General features: G+C 38.0%; 1 protein-coding gene and 1 pseudogene across 5 annotated transcripts in view; both read right to left on the minus strand.

Moving 5' to 3' along the window:
* ELF1 (E74 like ETS transcription factor 1) overlaps positions 1 to 19,507 on the minus strand; it is a 108,721-nt gene that overhangs the window by 42,395 nt on the left and 46,819 nt on the right. For 4 of the 5 annotated variants that reach the window (XM_060637047.3, XM_060637049.3, XM_060637050.3 and 1 more), the window contains exon 2: positions 9,421 to 9,720. In XM_060637047.3, the coding sequence (XP_060493030.1) occupies positions 9,421 to 9,492 (72 nt within the window). In that variant the 5' untranslated portion in view covers positions 9,493 to 9,720. Of the gene's footprint in view, positions 1 to 9,420; positions 9,721 to 10,330; positions 10,530 to 19,507 lie in introns of those variants that run through there. The other variant, XM_060637048.3, reaches the window with a different exon arrangement.
* LOC132682020 (keratin, type I cytoskeletal 18 pseudogene) lies at positions 697 to 9,414 on the minus strand (annotated as a pseudogene).

The following is a 19,507-nucleotide window of genomic DNA, read 5'->3' on the forward strand; positions in this document are numbered from 1 at the left end:
AATTTTAACCAGGTTTAAATGTTTAGTTACAAGCCAACTAGATAATACCTTAGCGGTCACCATCAGATTGAGGTTTTAACCATGCAGATTCTACATAACTCAAAAAATTTAAAATCATAATTAAGGAGGCAATTCCTACTTCTAAAAGATGGGACTTAGACAAGAATCTTATACAAATATGTATGAATCATTTCCTGAATACAGACAGTTTAGCTACAAAGCCTTTTCCAGAATGGAAAAGTGACACTAGCCAATCGTAGGCAATAAAAGAAATTAGAGTCACTCCAAAAAAACTGAACAACTCCCAGTCAAACTATATTCAGAGAAACTTAACATGCTTTAATGTTAAAGGACAGTGCTCCCCCACAGAATTAATCTGCCAGATTTTTCAAATCCTGAGTGATAAATTTGTTGGCTTATTCTAGAACTAAGCCAGCAAAGAAAAAATAAGGGGGGAAAAAAAGCTGAATGAATTTGTCTAAATGGTATTCAAATTATAAAAATTGACTTCATTACCTAATTTATCCCAAACAATTAACAGAGTATGCAGTGGTACACACAAACTTTTAACGCTTTTTTTTAATTTAATTCAGGTCATTCACAACAGCAACTGCCACATTTATTGACCACTAGGCTTTTGTTAAATACTTTACGTAAACACTGAATACTCATAACCTTGGGAGGTAATTCTTTCACTTTTGGTGAAGGAAATCAAAGCTCAGAGAAATTTAAAAACTTGTCTGAAGTCACTCGTCTAGTAAGTGGTGGCTCCTGGTTCCCAGGCTGATACTCTGCTACATGTCACAGATTCGTAACTGACAAGAATTACCAATCTGCAGAATTCAATATAATACTGAAGGTGCAGGCAGTTGATCTTAATGCACATAAACGAGTCACTTTTCAATAAATCATTTCCCAGGTAAATCTTCAATACCAAATTATTTCTGAATGTACTCACGCGTTGGGGCAGGGGAGGGGAGAGGAAGTGCCAGTTACTTGAGCTTCCCTGTAGTTGCTTTCCTAAAGGTAAATCGCAGTTTTTCCTAAATACTCTTTGTTTTTTTCCATACCAGAAAATACAGTGGAATGAGAGAAGTGCAGAGTCAAACAAAACCATAAAAATATAACAAATCTTTAAATTGTCACCTAAAATATCACCTTTCAGGAGAGGAAAATTCTTTCCTCACACTCCAATCCCTACAACTCCAGGTCAATTCCCGGATCCCTCCTCACATGCTCAATGCTCTTTTTCTCAATGTCTCAATAGGTGAGAACAGATGAAACAGGTAAGCTCACAAATGTATTACTAGTCATTACAACATAATTCTTCTTTCCAAAAAGATAGAACTGCCCTAATACTGAGAATTTTGGTTACTGTATCAAAAACAAAACAAAACAAAACCCAAAAACTCTGCCCATATTCTAACATCTTTAACATTCAGCATATCAGATTTATGAACATTATTTAAGGACATCACTTTGTTAAATTCACACTCTAACAAATCATTCATGACCGGTTTTCTTTTTACTTTAGTAAATCAAAGGACATTATCTTCATCATTATTCTCAAAATAATGTTGAAAGTGACTTTGGCTTAGGGGGCAAAAAAAAGGCCAGTAACCCTATCTGTTCACATAATGACTTATCCTTCCCTTTATGTGTTACATGCTAAGTAAAACGAAAGGAGGCAAAATTTTCAAGATCATGTGGCTAAACTGAGCTACATCAAAGAGGTACTAATTTCCTTATTCACCCAGCAAGGCTGCTCTAGGTGACTGAGCACTTTCTGGGAGAAGGGAGATGGCCAATTCTACCCCCAACAAAAAAACTGACCAACACGAACTTCATTTAAAAAAAAAAAAAAAAAAACATTTTTTTTGAAAAATACACAGAATGGATAAGTACAAAGTGATATACCCAGACAATGGAATATTATTTAGCAATAAAAAGAATGAAGTACTGATACATGCTACAACATGGGTGAACCTTGGAAACATTGTTTAAGTAGTCAGTCACAAGAGACTACATACTGCATGGTCTCTTGGGCATACCACATTCAATGTATACAAAATGTCCCACGACAGGCAAATCTATAGAGACAAAAAGTAGACTAGTGGCTGCCACAGTGTGGGAATCCGGGAGAATGGGACATGACTGCTAATGGGTACAGGTTTCTTTTTGGGATAACAAAAATGTTCCAATATTGATTATGGTGATGGATGCAAAACTCTGTTTACATAGTAAAAATCGTTGAATTGCACAGTTTAAATAGGTGAATTGTACGGTATGTAAATTACATCTCAATAAAGCTGCCATTTTTTTTTTTTTTAAAGGTAGTACTCAGGTCTATCAGGTCACAAAGACTATCAACCTCAATTACATTAACAGATTAACTAGAATACATAACATTTTCTTTTTGCTAAAATCATAAATGCAAAGTATAATTCTTCCACATTTAAAACCACTTTTTAACTACTTGCATGCATTGGTGGCTGACATTATTCAAGGCACAAGCTGGGTGACAGTTCCCAGTTTTATCATTCCAAGTCAGTTGCTTCCCCTCTCTAAGCCTCAATTGACTCTTCTGGATAGTAGGAATTAAAGTACCTACTTCATAAGATTGTCAAATAGGATAATCCCTGTAAAGTACATAACACAATGCACAGGACAAAATGGTCAGTAAACACTAATTACTAAAGTTTATCACTGGATGTTTCTGGAACTCTTCTAGTCCATATCCTATCCTATGCGACGACCTCACCCATATTCATTTTTCATCTCTTTTAATTGGCCTCCTGCTCCCCAAAGGGTAACCTGCTTCTATTCTGCTGCCTCAACACCTCAGAACTTCGGTGTCATTGGTCTCAGACACCACTCTGCCATCCATAATCCTGCGTGTGGTCGTCTTTTGGACAATGTGCAAGGAGCTACTGCTGTCCAGGGTGTCACCGAGACTGAAATCCTCCCCGTCTTCCAGCAGGTGATGGTAGGCGGTGATCTCAGCCTCCAGCTTGACCTTGATACTCAGCAAGGCCTCATGCTCCTAGGTCTGGTGCTGCCCCTCTGTCCAGGTCTGTGACAGCTCTGACTCCCGGTGCAGCAGGACCCCACTGAGTTGCTCCATCTGCATCATGTAGTGGGCCTCCACCTCCCCCAGGCTATTCTCCAAGCTGGCCTTCAGGTTTCTCATCAAGTCCAGGTTGATCTCCAAGTACTCAGCTCTGGGAGGGTCATCTCAGCTGTTCCTATCTCAGTGGTCTATGAGGTGGCCACTGTGGGGGCTCTCCTCAATCTGCTGGAACCAGTACTTGTCCAGGTCCTCTTGGTTCTTCTGAGCCAGCTCGTCATAGGGCTTGGATGCCTGCCATGATCTTGCTGAGGTCCTGAGATTTGGGGGCATCCGACTCCACGGTCAACTCAGAGTTGACAATTTGGTTTTTTGGACCCCTTACTTCCTCCTCATGGTTTCTTTTTCATGAGGAACAGCTCCTTGAGAGCCTTGATCTCTTACCTCCAGCTTCAGTCAAGTGACACTGCTGTCATCAATGATTCTGTGCAGCTCAGGGAGAGCATTCTCCACAGAATGGCACATGGCCAGCTCCATCTCATATGGACTCTGAAGTCGCCAGCAACAAGATGTGCACTGTCAATATGCAGAATGATGCAGGCACTGTCCATAGATTTTGCAAAGATCTGAGCCCTCAGCAAAATGCTCTTAAAAGTATTGCCCCCCGTCTCTGACCTGGGGTCCCTTCCTCTCCAGGTGTTCCCAGATTTTGAACTCCAATCACTGATTATCAGCCTTGAGGCTCCTCACCTCCTCCGGGCAGGAGGCCAGGTGGTCACTCAGGTCTTGCATGGTCTCCTTCTTCCTGAGGATGCCCCCTATGCCTGCCAGACCCCTAGCTATCCTGGTGGCCAGGCCTGGGCCCCCCACCACCCTATTAGCTGGTGGAGCAGAACACAGAGATCTGAGAGGCTGAGCCCCAGGTGCCTGCATAGACTCTGGCATCCGCAATGCTGACTGGCAGGACCAAGTGGTTGGGCGACAGCATGGAGCCCTGGGACCAATAGTTGGAGAAGAAGTCGGAATGGGTGGTGAAGTTCATGCTATTTGAGGAGGAGCATGAGAGGCCAGGACTCAGGCTCGGGCCACTCATCCATATTCATTTTAAAGACCTTGTCATGGAGCCTGATGAAATCACTGGGGGGACAGTTAAGGGAAAATTGCGAAAGAGTGTAATAATTTCCTACTGCCCTCACCTACTTCTCCTTCATAATAACCATCAGCTTCCTCACTAATAGTTGGCAGGGAGATAAGCCTGGCCAAACACTAGATCATAGGAAGGTTTGTCCCTTCACATAACCTGAAGAGTGCCTCAGGGTGATTCAAAGTCAGACTTTCCAAAATGTAAGCAGACTTATACTATGGGCTCTGTGGCAGAACTCCTTTGATGAGGGTTCCAAATGTACACAAAAGAAACAAGCAACCTCTGGTATGTTAGTTGTACAGAAGGTTAAGCTTTTAATGGATCTGATAAGTCTGATCTGCCAAGACTACAAAAGAAGGCCACAAGAACAGGTAGATTGATCTATATACCCTGGAATTACATGTAAATAACAAAATTCCTTATGTCCACGTACAGGTTAGTTATCACCATCCCAACTTCTTGTCCTCCTGGTGCTGGTGCTGAATAAGTTACATATAGAACACGTCAACTCATCCCTTCTATTTTAATTTTAAGGTACACTTAATCCCTGACCTAACAGAATTTTTCCTAACACAATTCCTTAAAAATGGCCCGTTGGTGTGATCTATATTCTCTACAAAATACAACCTCATTCTCAAGATACAACCATGTCAATGGGGCGCCTAGGTAGCTCAGTAGGTTACGCATCTAACTTTAGCTCAAGTCATGATCTCACAGTTCATGAGCTGGGCCTCTAACTCTGGGCTCTGTGCTGACACCTCAGAGCCTAGAGCCTGGAGCCTGCTTTGGATTCTGTGTCTCCCTCTCTGCCCCTCCCCCGTCCATGCTGTGTCTCTTTCAAAAATGAATAAACATTAAAAAAATTGGGGGGGGGGGGGGGAGTTGGAGGGACTGCCTGGGTGGCTCCGTCGGTTAAGCATCTGACTTAGGTTCAGGTCATGATCTCACGGTTTGGGAGTTCGAGCCCCACATCAGGCTCTGTGCTGACAGCTTAGAGCCTGGAGTCTGCTTCTGATTCTCTGTCTCCCTCTCTCTCTCTCTACCCCTCCCCCGCTCACACTCTGTTTCTGTCTCAAAAATAAACATTTAAAAAAAAACTAAAAAAAAATTTTTAAATAAATTTAAAAAGATACATGTCAAAAACTCCCTTTGTAACTTGAAGGAGTCTCCTGAGAAACAGAAAAATCTATATGGGGGCAACTGAGTGGCTTAGTCGGTTGAGTGTCTGATTCCTGATTTGGGCTCAGGTAATGATCCCAGGATTATGAGATTGAGTTCTGCATCAGGCTCTTCACTAAGTGTGGAGCATGGTTAAGATTCCTTCTCTCTCTCTCCCTCTGCTCCTCTCCCCTGTTCATGCTCTGAATAAATAAGTAAATAAATAAATAGAAAAACTCTGTATGGATATTTACTTATTTATAATTTCAGTGATAAGTTTTGAAAGTTATTTGACATGGTGTTGACTAAACACATACAACAGAACAGTTCTAAATACATAACAGAAGAAAGACTCCATGAGTATTTCTTTCTGGTCTTACAATTGTGGTGGAATTGAGGCAAAACTGCCCATGCACTGGGAATGTGGATAAATAGGGTCCTAGAAAATATATATACTGTAGTCAAGAGAGTTTGGGGAACATTACCTCTCATTCAAAAGTCTTCTGATGTGATAATGTACATATGAAAATGTAATGTGGCAAATAGTTGAATAATGACAGTAAGTGATATAGAAATGACAGGATAAAATTTGTTAATTCCTGAAGGAATAATTTTAGGATAAATTTCTAGAATAAGTAGGTTTTGTCCTAAGATTTTGAAAGAGATTAGAACTTCAATAGGCAGCAGGTATGAATGTGGGAGATCAAGCAGGAAAGCACTGGACATTATACAGTAGGCTGACAAAATTAACATAGTATAAGAAACAAAAAAACATGAAACAGTTACACTATGAAAAGCTTCTAACCATAGGTTAAGGTGGTTAGACTGATTATGTAGTCAAGGAATCCGTTAAAAGTTTCAGTACTTTCTATTGTTCCAGAACACTTCTGCTCATTCATTTGTTAGATAAACTGGATCTTTCTACAAGATCCAGTTCTAATGTAACTTTCACAGTGAAGGTTTCCCAAAGTTGCAATGCTGTGTTTCTCAAACACTGCATGGAGAATTACTGGGTATCTTGTTAAAAAGGCAGCAAGGCACTTTTTATCATTTAGCGTCAAGGAATCAATATTCAGAGCAAACCAATTTATACCCAAAGAAGGAATGTTGTAAGACCACCTTCTTACATTGTGATAGGATTCTACAAAAATATTTGTTTCACTTTCCCATGCATGTCACCAAGCTTCTCCCTAGTGAGCTAAGTCTGTTAAGTATAAATAACTATGATTTACTAGGTTCTACTTTTAGAACCAACAACTGAAAAAGTATAAAATGTAATGACATGTCAAAATTATAAAATGCATTAAACTACCAGCTGTTTTTCATTAAATTAACTTCTGGATTATTTGAGCCTATAAGTCAAGTTTTTCTCTTTAGAAACTTGTATCCACAACCTTCAGATTTCTTCTTATTCTCATAAATTCCCCAGGCAAACACACCTGTTTAATAAGGTCAAATCAAGGCACCTCCAAATAAAAGTACATACTGCAATTCAGCACTGATGGTGTTGCTCTCCCACAGAAGTGCTTCATTCTCTGCTACAAATATTCACGGTTTGGAACAGATAGCAAGAAAAGACTTTTAAAAGTGGCTTGTCAGAACCAATAATGTTAGTGTTTCCTTTCCAACATTACCAGCCCCCCAAGCAATTGTGAAAAGAGTATGATACAAGGGAAAATGATCAAGGTGGTGGCAACCAGACATTAACGGTGTCAGTTGCTTTAGATGACATTTATAACCACAGACCATAACTCAAAACAGGAAATGTCTTCTAATCTGATGCCTTCAAACAGTGATTTTATAAAGAATCAACCAAACCAATATAGGATCATAAAATAATTGTTTTAAAAGATACAAATATTTGGGGCACCTGGGTGGCTCAGTCGGTTAAGCGTCTGACCAGCTCAGGTCATGATCTCACAGTTTGTGACTTTGAGCACCGCGTCAGGCTCTATGCTGACAGCTCAGAGCCTGGAGCCTGCTTCAGATTCTGTGTCTCCCTCTCTCTTTGACCCTCCCCCACTCACACTTTGTCTTTGTCTGTCTCTCTCTCAAGAATAAACATTACAAAAAAATTTTTTTTTTGAAAAATAAAAGATACAAATATTGTATAACTTTGAAAAGTTACAATCCCAACAAAGTTTTATGTAACTTAAGGAGTTAATTCTAAAATTCATTCAAAACTCTGTACCAATATTTTTAGGCAGGGGAGGGGGAATATCTTATCAGATGTCAAATCTATAAAATGATACTAATGAAAGTAATGTGGTATTGGCATAATACAGAACAGTTAAATGGAATAAAATAATAAAATACACCAGAAAGTTCAAAACTAAAGTATTATGTGGTAATTTAGTATATAAGAGAGGTGGCACTCTTAGTGTGGAAATCATAAAATATTCAATAAATCTGAAGGGTCAACATCCTTACTCGTGGGAGGAAATAGTTGTCAGATCCCTATACCTCACATTCTATTAAAAAAATATATTCCATATGTACTGGGGAGTTAAACACATAAAACAGAAGAAAATATAAACAGAGTATTTCATAATTTGGGGGTGAGGTAGTTTTTGTTCATTTCTATTTAGAAACTCATAAGCTAAAAATGTGTAAGAAAGCTCTTGAATGATTTTATTGGCCTAATTAGGCCTCTGATGCTCCGTCTTCTCTCTTTTCTACTCCTTCTTCTCAGTAGTTGCATAGCCTATGGCACCAAGATGGTCTTGGGAAGAAATTTTCCAGTTCCAGATCCAGAGGTATCACCCATACATATTGGAAATAAATAAGAAAGCCCCACTGCATCAAAATTTTTTTGGTAGGTAAAAGAGGAGACTGACCATCTAGATCAATGATTCAGTTTCTCATGAGTAATTTTCCATGTAACTATTAATACATTTTTAATTGGGACCAAGCAATCCTCTCCCTCAAACTTTTTCCCTTCCTAACCAAAGCTCATCTGGATTTTAAGGCACCTCAATCCAAATTCTCTTTTATAGGTTATTTATAAATTTTTAGATCTGTCACCTCAATAGACAATACAAACAGCAAAAAAATTATAATTCCCTGTCAAAAGTAAGAATCAATTTTATTACCTGTAGTAACTATGTTTCTAGATTAAAAGTATGATACATTATAATTGGCCAATTAATGTGAAATATTTGGGATTAGGCTTTTTTCAGTATCTAAATCAACTTACTGGGCATATTTTAAACCTGCAGGTCCTCAAAATATTTTTGCCAGTATAGTGAGTCTAACACAGCATCTCTCTCACATCATGTCTTAATTAAATTCCTACATAACCTGTTTAAAACGAAGTAAATTATAAAGTCCCAAGAACCCCTAGCATCTCCCCCACCCTGCAGTGGGAGGGGAGGCAGGGCAGGGAGACTAGAATTAACTTAGATCCTTTTCTCAATGCCTCTTGGATCTTCTTCACATTCTAGAAACAGTAATTTGAACATCACTGAACATAAACTAAGTGAAAGCCAGTTTGAAATTATTCAGTTTAATCCCTTCATTCAACAGATGATGCAATCTAGATCTAGAGAAGTGAAGGGACTTCCTCAGAATCACGTGCTTTGCACTGAAGTGATGTATGATTATGGGACTACTAACATCTTTCCATCCACTTAGAAAACAGCCCTGGATTACAAATACTAATTAAGCAACTATTACAACCACCAGTCCTATATTACAATAAAAAAAAAAAAAAAAAATGTACATGTCTTGTTGTTATGTCCTCTAGAACTTTTCAAACTACTTTGAAATAATTACTTAAGGTATTTTATTTAAAGTCTCATTAAAAAAAAAAAAACCCAAAATTACTACTTCCATGTTCCACACCAGAACTAAGGATTAAATTATTTCTCAACAAATTAACTAGTACTTAAAACATAAGATCACAATTGCCTCCAAAATTTTAACATCTACATTTTTACATTAATAAGGTTTCTCCTATGGTCTTTTAAAGTAAATTTTCTGTCGCAAATGGAAGAATCGTGACAATAAATTTATTAAAATCCAATTTCCTCTGGGTCTCTGGGTCTCATACCTGTTGTTCATCCTCCATGACGTTACTAGCAAATTCAAACACTAGGTCGTTCTGTTGGACAACAGCAGCCATAATAAAACATTCCCCTTAGATCCACATGAGAAAAATTCCAAGCAGGTTCAAGTATGAGGCAGCAGAATCCAGTGACCAATTTGGGTAAAAAACCCTCAGCTAAGTCTGTTAAGTTACTGTAGACCAGGTTTTCTTTCAGGACAGCACTACAGGTTTCCTTGGTTCACTGATATTCCACTCAAACAGAGGCAATTTTTCTGAAATTTTTCTTCTTTAGAACTTCTTGGCCTGAAAAACAAAAGCTTAAGTTAGTTATGAAAAAGTAATCGTGCCCATTCAGAATATAACAATTAGTACCAAGGGCAGTGTCTCCAAAGTATTTTTTGTTAATGTTTTTAAACAAAATCAACATGACTGATGGATACAGGCTTTTTTTTTTTCCTAAGTTAGATATATATTTTCTTTGAAGATTTCATTCTTGCTAAGATAAAATCACCTCTCATTTCTGAAAGTGAAGCCATTCTCCCTTCCCCCCAGTTAAACTACAGTTAAAGTGCCGAATACTTAAAAAAAAAAAAAAAAAAAAAAAAAAGTCCACACAGCAATAACTAGGTTTGTAACTGCAATAAAGGACATATAAACAATTTCCTTCTTGCCAGTAACCCAGCAAACCACACAGGAATTGTTCCTCCATGAGTAATTTCATCTGTATATTTTTGCCCTAGGAGAAACATTCATACAGTGTCCCTGTTATGCCTAATATATATAAGAATTTAAAGTCTGTCTCATACATTTAAAATTCAGTAAGCACTATTTTAAAAGCCTTTAAAAATAAGCAGAAATTAAAGTCCACTCTTTCTGTTCTTTTAAAAGGTTTCTGTTAAGTAGAATGTTTTACCATGCTTAAAAGCCTGTCTTCAGTGGCTTCTTTTTTAATGCACTGAAATGTATCCTTATCTCTAGCACAGGCTTGCAAGCAACAGGAAGGAAACGGCACTTGACCACGTCATGGCAAATTAGAACATGCAAAGAACTGCACTTTACAATAGTAGAAAAACAGAAACGCAACTTAAGAGTGAAAACAATTTCAGTGGAGGGAGAAATGCTTAAAAAGTGCCTGCCAATGAGGTTTGCCTACTTAAAAAAAAGCTACCACTATTAACAAAAGGAAAAAATTTTAAGTTTATCACAATTTTATGAAATACTGCATCATAGGATTATGACTGTAAATGTGATATGAAAAGACAAAGATTATAAAAATAATCACATTAAATAACATTTGAAATAGTGCTTACAATTTTAATTTTAAAGAGACAAGTTAGAGAATGAAGCTGAGCTGGTGAATCAGTTTCCCTGAAAACAGCATGTGCCAGCTGAATCAGATACTCAATTTCCTAATTTCAGTAAAGTCAATATATACCCTGGACTCTGGGGGTCATCATGGCTAACTGTAATTTTCCTAACTGGGAATCAAAATAAAGTAAGGGTTAAGAATTTAATTCAGGTAATACTTCTACTCACTAAACTGAATTCTAACCCAGCAGTGCCCCACACCCACTCTATACCCCACCTCTTTCAATAATGAGTTCAACCCCAACACTGGGAAAGCATTTTTATTTTTAGCACATTCAGGTGGTTTTTGAGCAATTCACCATACCTGGAGGGGAAAAAAATGCTTTCACCTAAATTGATCACAGACAGACATATAAACATAAGACACACATTTGGCTTTGGTCAAATGTTACTTATAATCTTGTCCCTTAAATTACTACCCAACCTAATTCTTCTGCACTGGGCTTGCCTTCTTATGGTCTGCCACACAAACTACATTCCTTCCTGCCTCCCTGCTCAAAATCTACTTATTCGCCATTTCCAGAATACTGCTCTCACCTCAGCGCCCATTCCCATCTCTCCCAGTCTTCAATACTCAAGTTCCATTTCTTTCACAAACCCCCCAAACCTCTCGGCCTCCACCTATCTGGATCGCTCCCTTCAGAAATATGACACTTATTGCCCGCCATGTTAGCACTAACTATACACTGTCTCACATGGGAAAATCATGTCCCCCTAATTCAATTCAATAAATCTTTGAGTGTCTATGATATCTAAAGCAGTATGTCAGGAAGCAAGATAGAGCAAAACTTCTCTAGGTGAATAACCATTGTCTAAAATTCCTTCTGTACCTACCATACCTGGGTGCCCACAGTAATAGTAAAAAGGATTATATTAAAGACAGATACTGCTTAAAAATCTATCATTAGATATTTAAGCTATGTCTACATATATTATTTATAAAGAATGATTGTAGTACTTTTGATAAAGAGGAAACCATTATCCCAAACTTGAAAAACCACAGTAAGAAGTCAAGTAACCAGAATCAAGGGATGTTTCCTGATAACAAAAGTTTCTCTGTAAAAGGTTAGATTCCAAAAGGCCTATTACAAATCCATTTATTTGGGTTTTTTTTTATGTTTATTATTTTTAGTTTTGAGAGAGAGAGACAGAGTGCAAGCAGGGGAGGGGTAGAGACAGAGGAAGGCACAGAATCTGAAGCAGGCTCCAGGCTCTGAGCTGTCTGCACAGAGCCCAATGTGGAGCTCGAACTGGGAGATCATGACCTGAGCTGAAGTCAGATGCTTAACTGACTGAGCCACCCAGGAACCCTCCAAATCCATTTATTTGTAAATACAAAGTGACACTCTACCAGTGACCAATGTGAACACATCTGTGTAAAGTTTAAGTTTCCTTTCTTTTCCATTGCAATGAGGTACCTTTTCTTACTAACATTTCCACACTGTTATGCTTTAATAAATGTTTTTCAAAAGTATAAGCAATCAACATACCCACACCTTCAGGTACACACTGACAACCAAGAATAATAAACCAAAACTGAAATGACTGCCCATGATCACTAGGCCACTTGTTGGGATGGAGACACCTTCACTCTGGTGAGGTAGCTTTGGTACATTTCTATATAGAAGCTCATCAACTAAAAATGTGTAAGAAAAGCTCTTGAATAATTTTATTGGCCTAATAAGGCCTCTGATCCTCTGTCTTCTCTCTTTCCCACTCCTTCTTCTCAGTAGTTGTATAGCCTATGGCACCAAGATAGGTCTTGGGAAGAAATTTTCTGATTCTGGATACAGAGGTTATCACCTGTACATGTTAGTGATACTTAAATAACAAAACCCCATTGCATCAAAATCTCTTCAGTTAACAGATGAGACTGAACATCTAGATCAATGATTCAGTTTCTCATGAGTACATTGAGTCCCTGTGCCCAAGGTCTCACAATCTGAAAGTGTCACATAAGTACAATGAGATTCCTTACCTCTTAATTCAGGACTCTGTCCAGAGCAACAGTACAGAGCCTTCCCTCTAAATCTACCTGACACAAATTGTGTGTACACACACACACACACACACACACCAAATTGGAAAAAAAAAAAAAAAAAAGTCTCCATCTTGAGTTCAGCTCATCTCCAAATCCACGCACTCAACTTTTAAGTCCACATCAGTGCCCCCTCAAAGTCAATGTGTCTAAAACATGTCCCAAACTGAACTTATCATTTTATTCCTCAAAGTTGCACTAGTATGAAAAAGACATGGGTACTCAGACTGAGGAGAAAAAGGATTTTTTGCCCTCTCCTAACAAATTATAAGGTCTTTGGTTAACTATATGTATTATATTCAGGAACATTCTACTGCATAAGTAATTCTCAAACCTATTTCATTTTCAAAGTGTCACTTAGTCTTTATAAAATACCAAGAGAAAATATATGTGAAAACTGTTTATCTAACATAGACATAAACAGTTAACTTATTTGCACAACTTTGAGAGGTCATCTAGTTGAACATCCACCAGACAGTAAAAACTCCCCAAGTTGGTTCTCATGTCTTTCAACTGGGTCAGGATCATATTCTTATTCTCCAAGGAGACACACACCACAGAAGGGTCTCAACAATAAGGTAGTCCTAGTATCTTATCGCCAAAATAAGCTGCAGATTTAAAGTCAAATAATAAAGCAAGCAAAAACAGTTAAAAGAGCAGTTAAAAGCTCTGGAGTTGGACCACCTGAGTTTGAATCTTCTGTACTGTGACCTTGGACAAGTTACTTACTGTCAGTCTCCCTTTTCTGTGAAACAGGTACAAAATGTAACACCAAAATCTAGAGTTGCTGTAAACATGCTATGCAAAATCCATATACAGAATGCTGGCCACATGAGTTTTGCTCCATACACAACAGCTTCATTATTGTCTCAGTACAATGCAAGGGACATGTAACAGGTGAATGCCACTTAACTGATTACTCCTTAAGTCTCATTTCCATACTCCCTGGGAGTCTCCTTGACCACAGTGATTTGCTAGACTCCAACAAAGAATACTATAGCCCATTATCAACAAAAGTATAATTCTATTCCAGTGCCTGAAAATTTGGCACCTATCTGATAAATCCAGCTGCTTCTAGGCTAAGACCTCACCCTGTCTGGCAAGCTTCCCTTAACACAGAGTTCCATTATGCCCCTGTTCCAAACAACATGAATTTAGTGATTGTAAACACAAAACCCTCAGCCACATAGATGGCTACAACAACCAACTCAGTTTCTGTCTCATTTATTATAAAATATTTCAGGTATTCTAAAAACATGACAGTCAAAATCAGTTTTTAATACTTCTCACACCTGCTTTCTTCATCCCTGATTGAATGCAAATTTAAGTTTCCTTCAAAAGGGCTTTAAACACAAGAGTCTACAAACCTATTAATTCATAATGGCATTTAAAAACACATCATTGCTACCCTTTGGAAGGTGCCAGGTCACCAACTCATATACTCAAAATGAAAATTAATAAATAAAAGTAATGACAAAAACATTTCAGATTAAATCATTCTAGCCCCAAGGAGGTAAAATTCACTAGCTTAGAGCAATGGGGTGCATGAATGACTACCTTTAATAAAACATTCAGACAGTGCTTGTATGTTTATGTATGTATGAGTATCTAAAGAATTGGAATTCTGTAGTAACGCCAGATGCCAAGTATCTGAAAAGAAAGAATTTTTTATGGAGTAGTAAACTAATACAAGGCCCTTTTCAAGAAACAGACATACCCATCATAAGAAAAGTGAGTATATTTGGAAAAACTATTAGCTTAGAAGAAATACAATAAAAATGAAATAGAATAAGAAAAGAGAAAAGAAGAAAAGCTATGCAAATTAAAATGAGAAGCAAGCAATAAACCCATATACTGTAATGGCTGGAATTTTTGAGTAATATAACACAGGGCTTTTCATGTGTTTTCTAACACGCAGAATGTTTTACATTAGCTTCCAGAAGACATGAAAATAATAAATCAGCAGTACCAAGATAAATTCTGTACAATTGTCCCAGGGCCTGCCCATTCTCAATCTAAAAAGAGTGGAATCCCACAATTTTAAAGCTGAAAAATACCTAAGGATTACCTAAAACAATGCATTCATTGACCAGCTAAAGAATTTGAGCCTAGCAAAATCTGACTTGTCCAAGGTCACAAAGACAGTGGAAAAGAAAGCAAAAGAGGCCCAAATTCCCAGCCCAATTCTCTACTCATGTCCCTAAATCTGCATTAATAGAACTTCATCAGTATTGTTCTTTGGCAGAAAGACTGGAAAATAAGAAATCTCTGCCACAAATATTTATAGCAAAGGTCTCTACACTATTCCATACAACTTCTTGATATATGGTAAGTCATTTTTGTTCATATTTTTAACCGGAACAACTTTAAGTAGAGGAGTTTGTGGATTTTTCTATCATTGTTTTAAATCTTCAAGTTTTACTCTTATTGCTCCCTCCCATCATATTAGTTTTATCTTCACTCACCCTAAAAAGTGAGAACATTTTTATAAAGCTACCACACTTAAAATTTATTCTAAAATATTTTTATGAGTTAATAACTGACATTATGCTTGCTAGTTCTTTGAATACAGTATTTCTACAGCTTTACATTTTTAAAAATGTGAATCTGGAAAAAGTGATTTAAAAAATATACCAAAATGTAGTTACAGTTAAGGACCCAGATTTGAACTTCCTCAAACAAGGGTGGTTGGTCTCTCAGTTCCTACTGAGTGAGAAAGAAAGAAAGAAAGAAAGAAAGAAAGAAAGAAAGAAAGAAAGAGGCACCAATTGTAAAAGAAATCTCACTCTATAGCCCTGTCTAAATCATGTGCTGTACACAAAACACAAAAGTTAAAACAAAAATACAAATTTAATGTCACAAGAGGAATAAATCATTCCCCACTGCGTTCAGGGTTCTCATATTATTTCAAACATTCACAGAATTTAAGAAAATTTAGAAAAAGTTTAAAAATATGTCCTTGAAATCTATATAAGTGCCATATACATATATTACCACCAATATCTTCTAAATAGCTATCCTGCCTTAAGCATCTTTCATTCCAACTTGGGGAGAAGGCAAGGGGAATGGAAGTACCTAAAACTTTTTCTAAAGTATAATTTTATTTTCATGTAAATGAAGCACAAATTGGTGTTTTTTTGTATAGAAAGCCTCGGTCAGGCTTCCAGCGACATATGCAAAGCTAAAGCAGGGCATGGAAACATGAATATGTTCACCTCACCCCAAGCCATGTTAAGGTAATCAATCTCTCTCTCTCTCTCTCTCTCTCTCTCTCTCTCTCCCCCTCTCTCCCTCTCTCCCTCTCTCTCTCACACACACACACACACACACACACACACACACTCTCTCACACTCACTCACTCACTCAATATGATCAAGTCAAGCAGGATGACTTCTCTATGTTTTCGCCTTTTTTGCTGACACCGGGATGGACAGTTCCAGGACTCTGAGGGCAGGCTGCAATTACTCACTGCCTAGACCTGAAATTCCGGTTCTTTCACATTGTTCTCCACTTTCCATCCTTGGCCACTTGGGCCTACCTGGTGTCAGGTTACACTCAGGCAGCATTTATAACACCTTGCAAAACAGCCAAACAGATCACATACCTAGACCTGTCAATACCTGCGATCTCAAGATTAACCCTTTTTCTGAGCATTTTCTGAAAAGAGAATTTAAAACCAAGGAGAAATATCCAACAGTAACCTGATACTGTTTTAACTTTGGTCACACAAAAAAGAATTTAACTGCTTTCCCATCTCAAAATGGTTGAAAGTGATAATTATCAACCAAAATGCCATTAATTGATGATTTTTATTATGCAAATTAACTAAAGGAACTTTCTTCCCTTCGGCACCCCAAACCTGAAATCTCACAGAAACACACTTATCCAGTGAACACAAAGATGCTAAAATGTGCTTATCAGAAAAACCAGTTCAGCAGTTTAAAATTCTTCTCTCTGTAACAAACAAGAATCAACTTGCAAGGAGATTCTATTTCATTTCTGTGTTGGTTCATTCCCCTGGTTAATAGATTCATCCTCTTAGAAAATGCTCACTGGTGCAATCGTTCCCCTATCTGTGCACACGACGGGTTCTCATCGGGAAGCGTTTCACTCTGGCCCAGACTGCAGGGGAAAAGCCAGGGGTAGGTTGTTTAAAGGTCCCCCAGGAGATTTTGCAGCATGCCACACCTCCCCACACCTCCAACTTCTACACGACACAACACTCTTCTAGAATAAGCTGTATTTGTCATATGAAGTTTTACTCTTATGGACAGACACACTGTCCCTCCAGTGTACCACTCTTACTTTAGCTCCCCTGGGGCTGTTCTTCAGCAACAGAAGCAACTTAGCAAAGATAAAAATATCAGCAACTTACTTCTCTACTGCCTCCACTGCCTATAGGAAAAACTTCAGATCCATTAACAGGGATTAAGCAAAAGGCATGAGAAAACATGGTCAGATTTGTAAAACAGAATAGTCTCAACAGGATAAGGACTGAAAAGAGTGAACAGGAATATTCCATGGAGCAAGTTTAAAACTATATCTCTGTCACAATTTTACTACTCTTTACTCTCATCTCAGAAAAGGTATTCCACCATTTCTGCATTTTATTGTCCTCACAGTCCCCCAACCCCACACTAGTATTAAAGAAGCCAAAGTCAGGGGTGCCTGAGTGGCTCAGTCAAATCACCGTCAGACTCTTTGGCTCAGGTCATGATCACATGGTTTGTGAGTGAGAGCCCAGGGTAGGGCTCTGCAGACAGCTCAGAGTCTGAAGCCTGCTTCGGATTCTATGTCTCTCTCTCTCTCTCTCTCTGCCTTCCCCTGCTTGTACTCTGTCTCTCTCTCAAAAATAAACATTAAAAAAAATTAAAAAGAAATAAAAAATAAAGAAGCAAAGTCAGTGCTGCCCCATCCCCCCACCCCAACACAGTAGGCACCACTCTTTTCCAGGCTTCTGTCTGTGCTCACTGTCATGCTCAATCCAGATCTCTCCATGCATTCTTAGCTGGTCACAATCTTTTATACCTGTGGCATTTTAGGGTCCTCTTCAAAATCATAGTGGGACCAGACTTAACATTAACTCCAGGGGTGTCTGGTGGCTCAGTTGGTTAAGCAACCAACTCTTGATTTCTGCTCAGGTCATGATCTCAGTTTGTGGGACTGAGCCTCACATTGGGTTCTGTGCTGACAGCTGACAGCACAGAGCCCGTTTGGGATATTGTCTCTCTTTCTCTCTCTCTGCCCCTCCCCTGCTCTGGCTCATGTTCCTTCTCAAAATAAATAAACATTAAAAAAAAAAAAAAAAAAAGTAAAGAAAAATAATATCAACTCCAGAGAAGCAAAACTGTTTTCACCTTCTTCCAAGTTACCAAGGTTGACGGATTTTAAGATTCCTTGGGCACAAAATTTCCCCCTCACACATATGAGAAGACCCCTAATGACCTGGTGTTTTCATAATATTACCCCCTTTCTTCTTTAAATAATAGAAATCTATCTTAAATAAGTCTGGATTTAATCAAACAATTCTGGTGTCCCATGTCAAGATCCTTAAAATGGAATTCTTCCTATAATTGTTCTCACAACTGTCTGGCAATCAGCTAAGATTCTAAATTCAGTGGCACCAAAACACTAGACCCAAATAAAACCGCAAGACGAGAGGTAAGAAGGTAGAAGGGCAAGGGCTTAATACTGTAACACACATACTTAAAATATACACATGCAACATTTATAAATTATACATGTAGCTTTTTATCTTCCTATTGTACAAATTTTAGATAGAAGCAAACTTCTATTACTACTCATAAGAAATATGCAAATTTATAATACAGAATAATTAAAATATTAGGCCTTCCACCTTTCATAATATAATTGCTCACTCAAATTTTCAATCATATGAATCCATTTTGGTTACTGTTAATTGAAGTGCATCAACATCTTGCATTAGGTCTTCTCTGAGAGGAAACAGTTTTGTTACACTTATCTTATATCCAGAACTAATCAGAAGATCCCATAGCATTCATTTTTAAAAGAAAGAATGCTTCTACTGATTGACTTAGTGGTAAAAAGCTGATGAATATTTACTGATCTTCCCCTAAACTCAGTACCACGGTAAATACAAAAAGATAATGCATGGCCTTGTTCCCATGACATGCACAATTTAGTTCAGGAAACAAGAGACAATAACTGAACACCAAAAGGTAGTATAAAATTAAATGCTCATAAAGCTGGTCAGTACTACAGCATTTCAGAAGAAGGGATGGTCAAACAGGTCAAGGAGCACTCACAGACAACAAAGGACTTAAAATCAATCTTTTAAAGGAAGGTAATAGGATGTGGAGACACTAAGGGAAAGGATAAGATAAAGTATAGCATGTGTGTGCATTTGCATGTATGCTGAAACACAGAAGAATGCAGAGAATCAAAACTGACCAAAGTAAACCTGAAGACACTTAGCAGCTTGACAACAGCTAAGGAGGCGTCAACAGGAAATGGTAGAACACGTGGTTAAATAAGCAAAGTAAAACCAAATTATGGAGTCTTGAAAATCAGGCAGTAGTATTTAGGCTTGATTTGGGAAGAGGCATAAAGTCCCTGGAGATTTTCAAATCAAATGGCAACAACAGAGTGTAGTCCCTATGAACACAAAGCCCAATGCAAGTCACATGCGTGGGATCTGGTGA

Source organism: Panthera onca, chromosome A1 (assembly GCF_046562875.1).
Source record: "Panthera onca isolate mPanOnc1 chromosome A1, mPanOnc1 haplotype 2, whole genome shotgun sequence".
Taxonomy (NCBI): Eukaryota; Metazoa; Chordata; class Mammalia; order Carnivora; family Felidae; genus Panthera; species Panthera onca.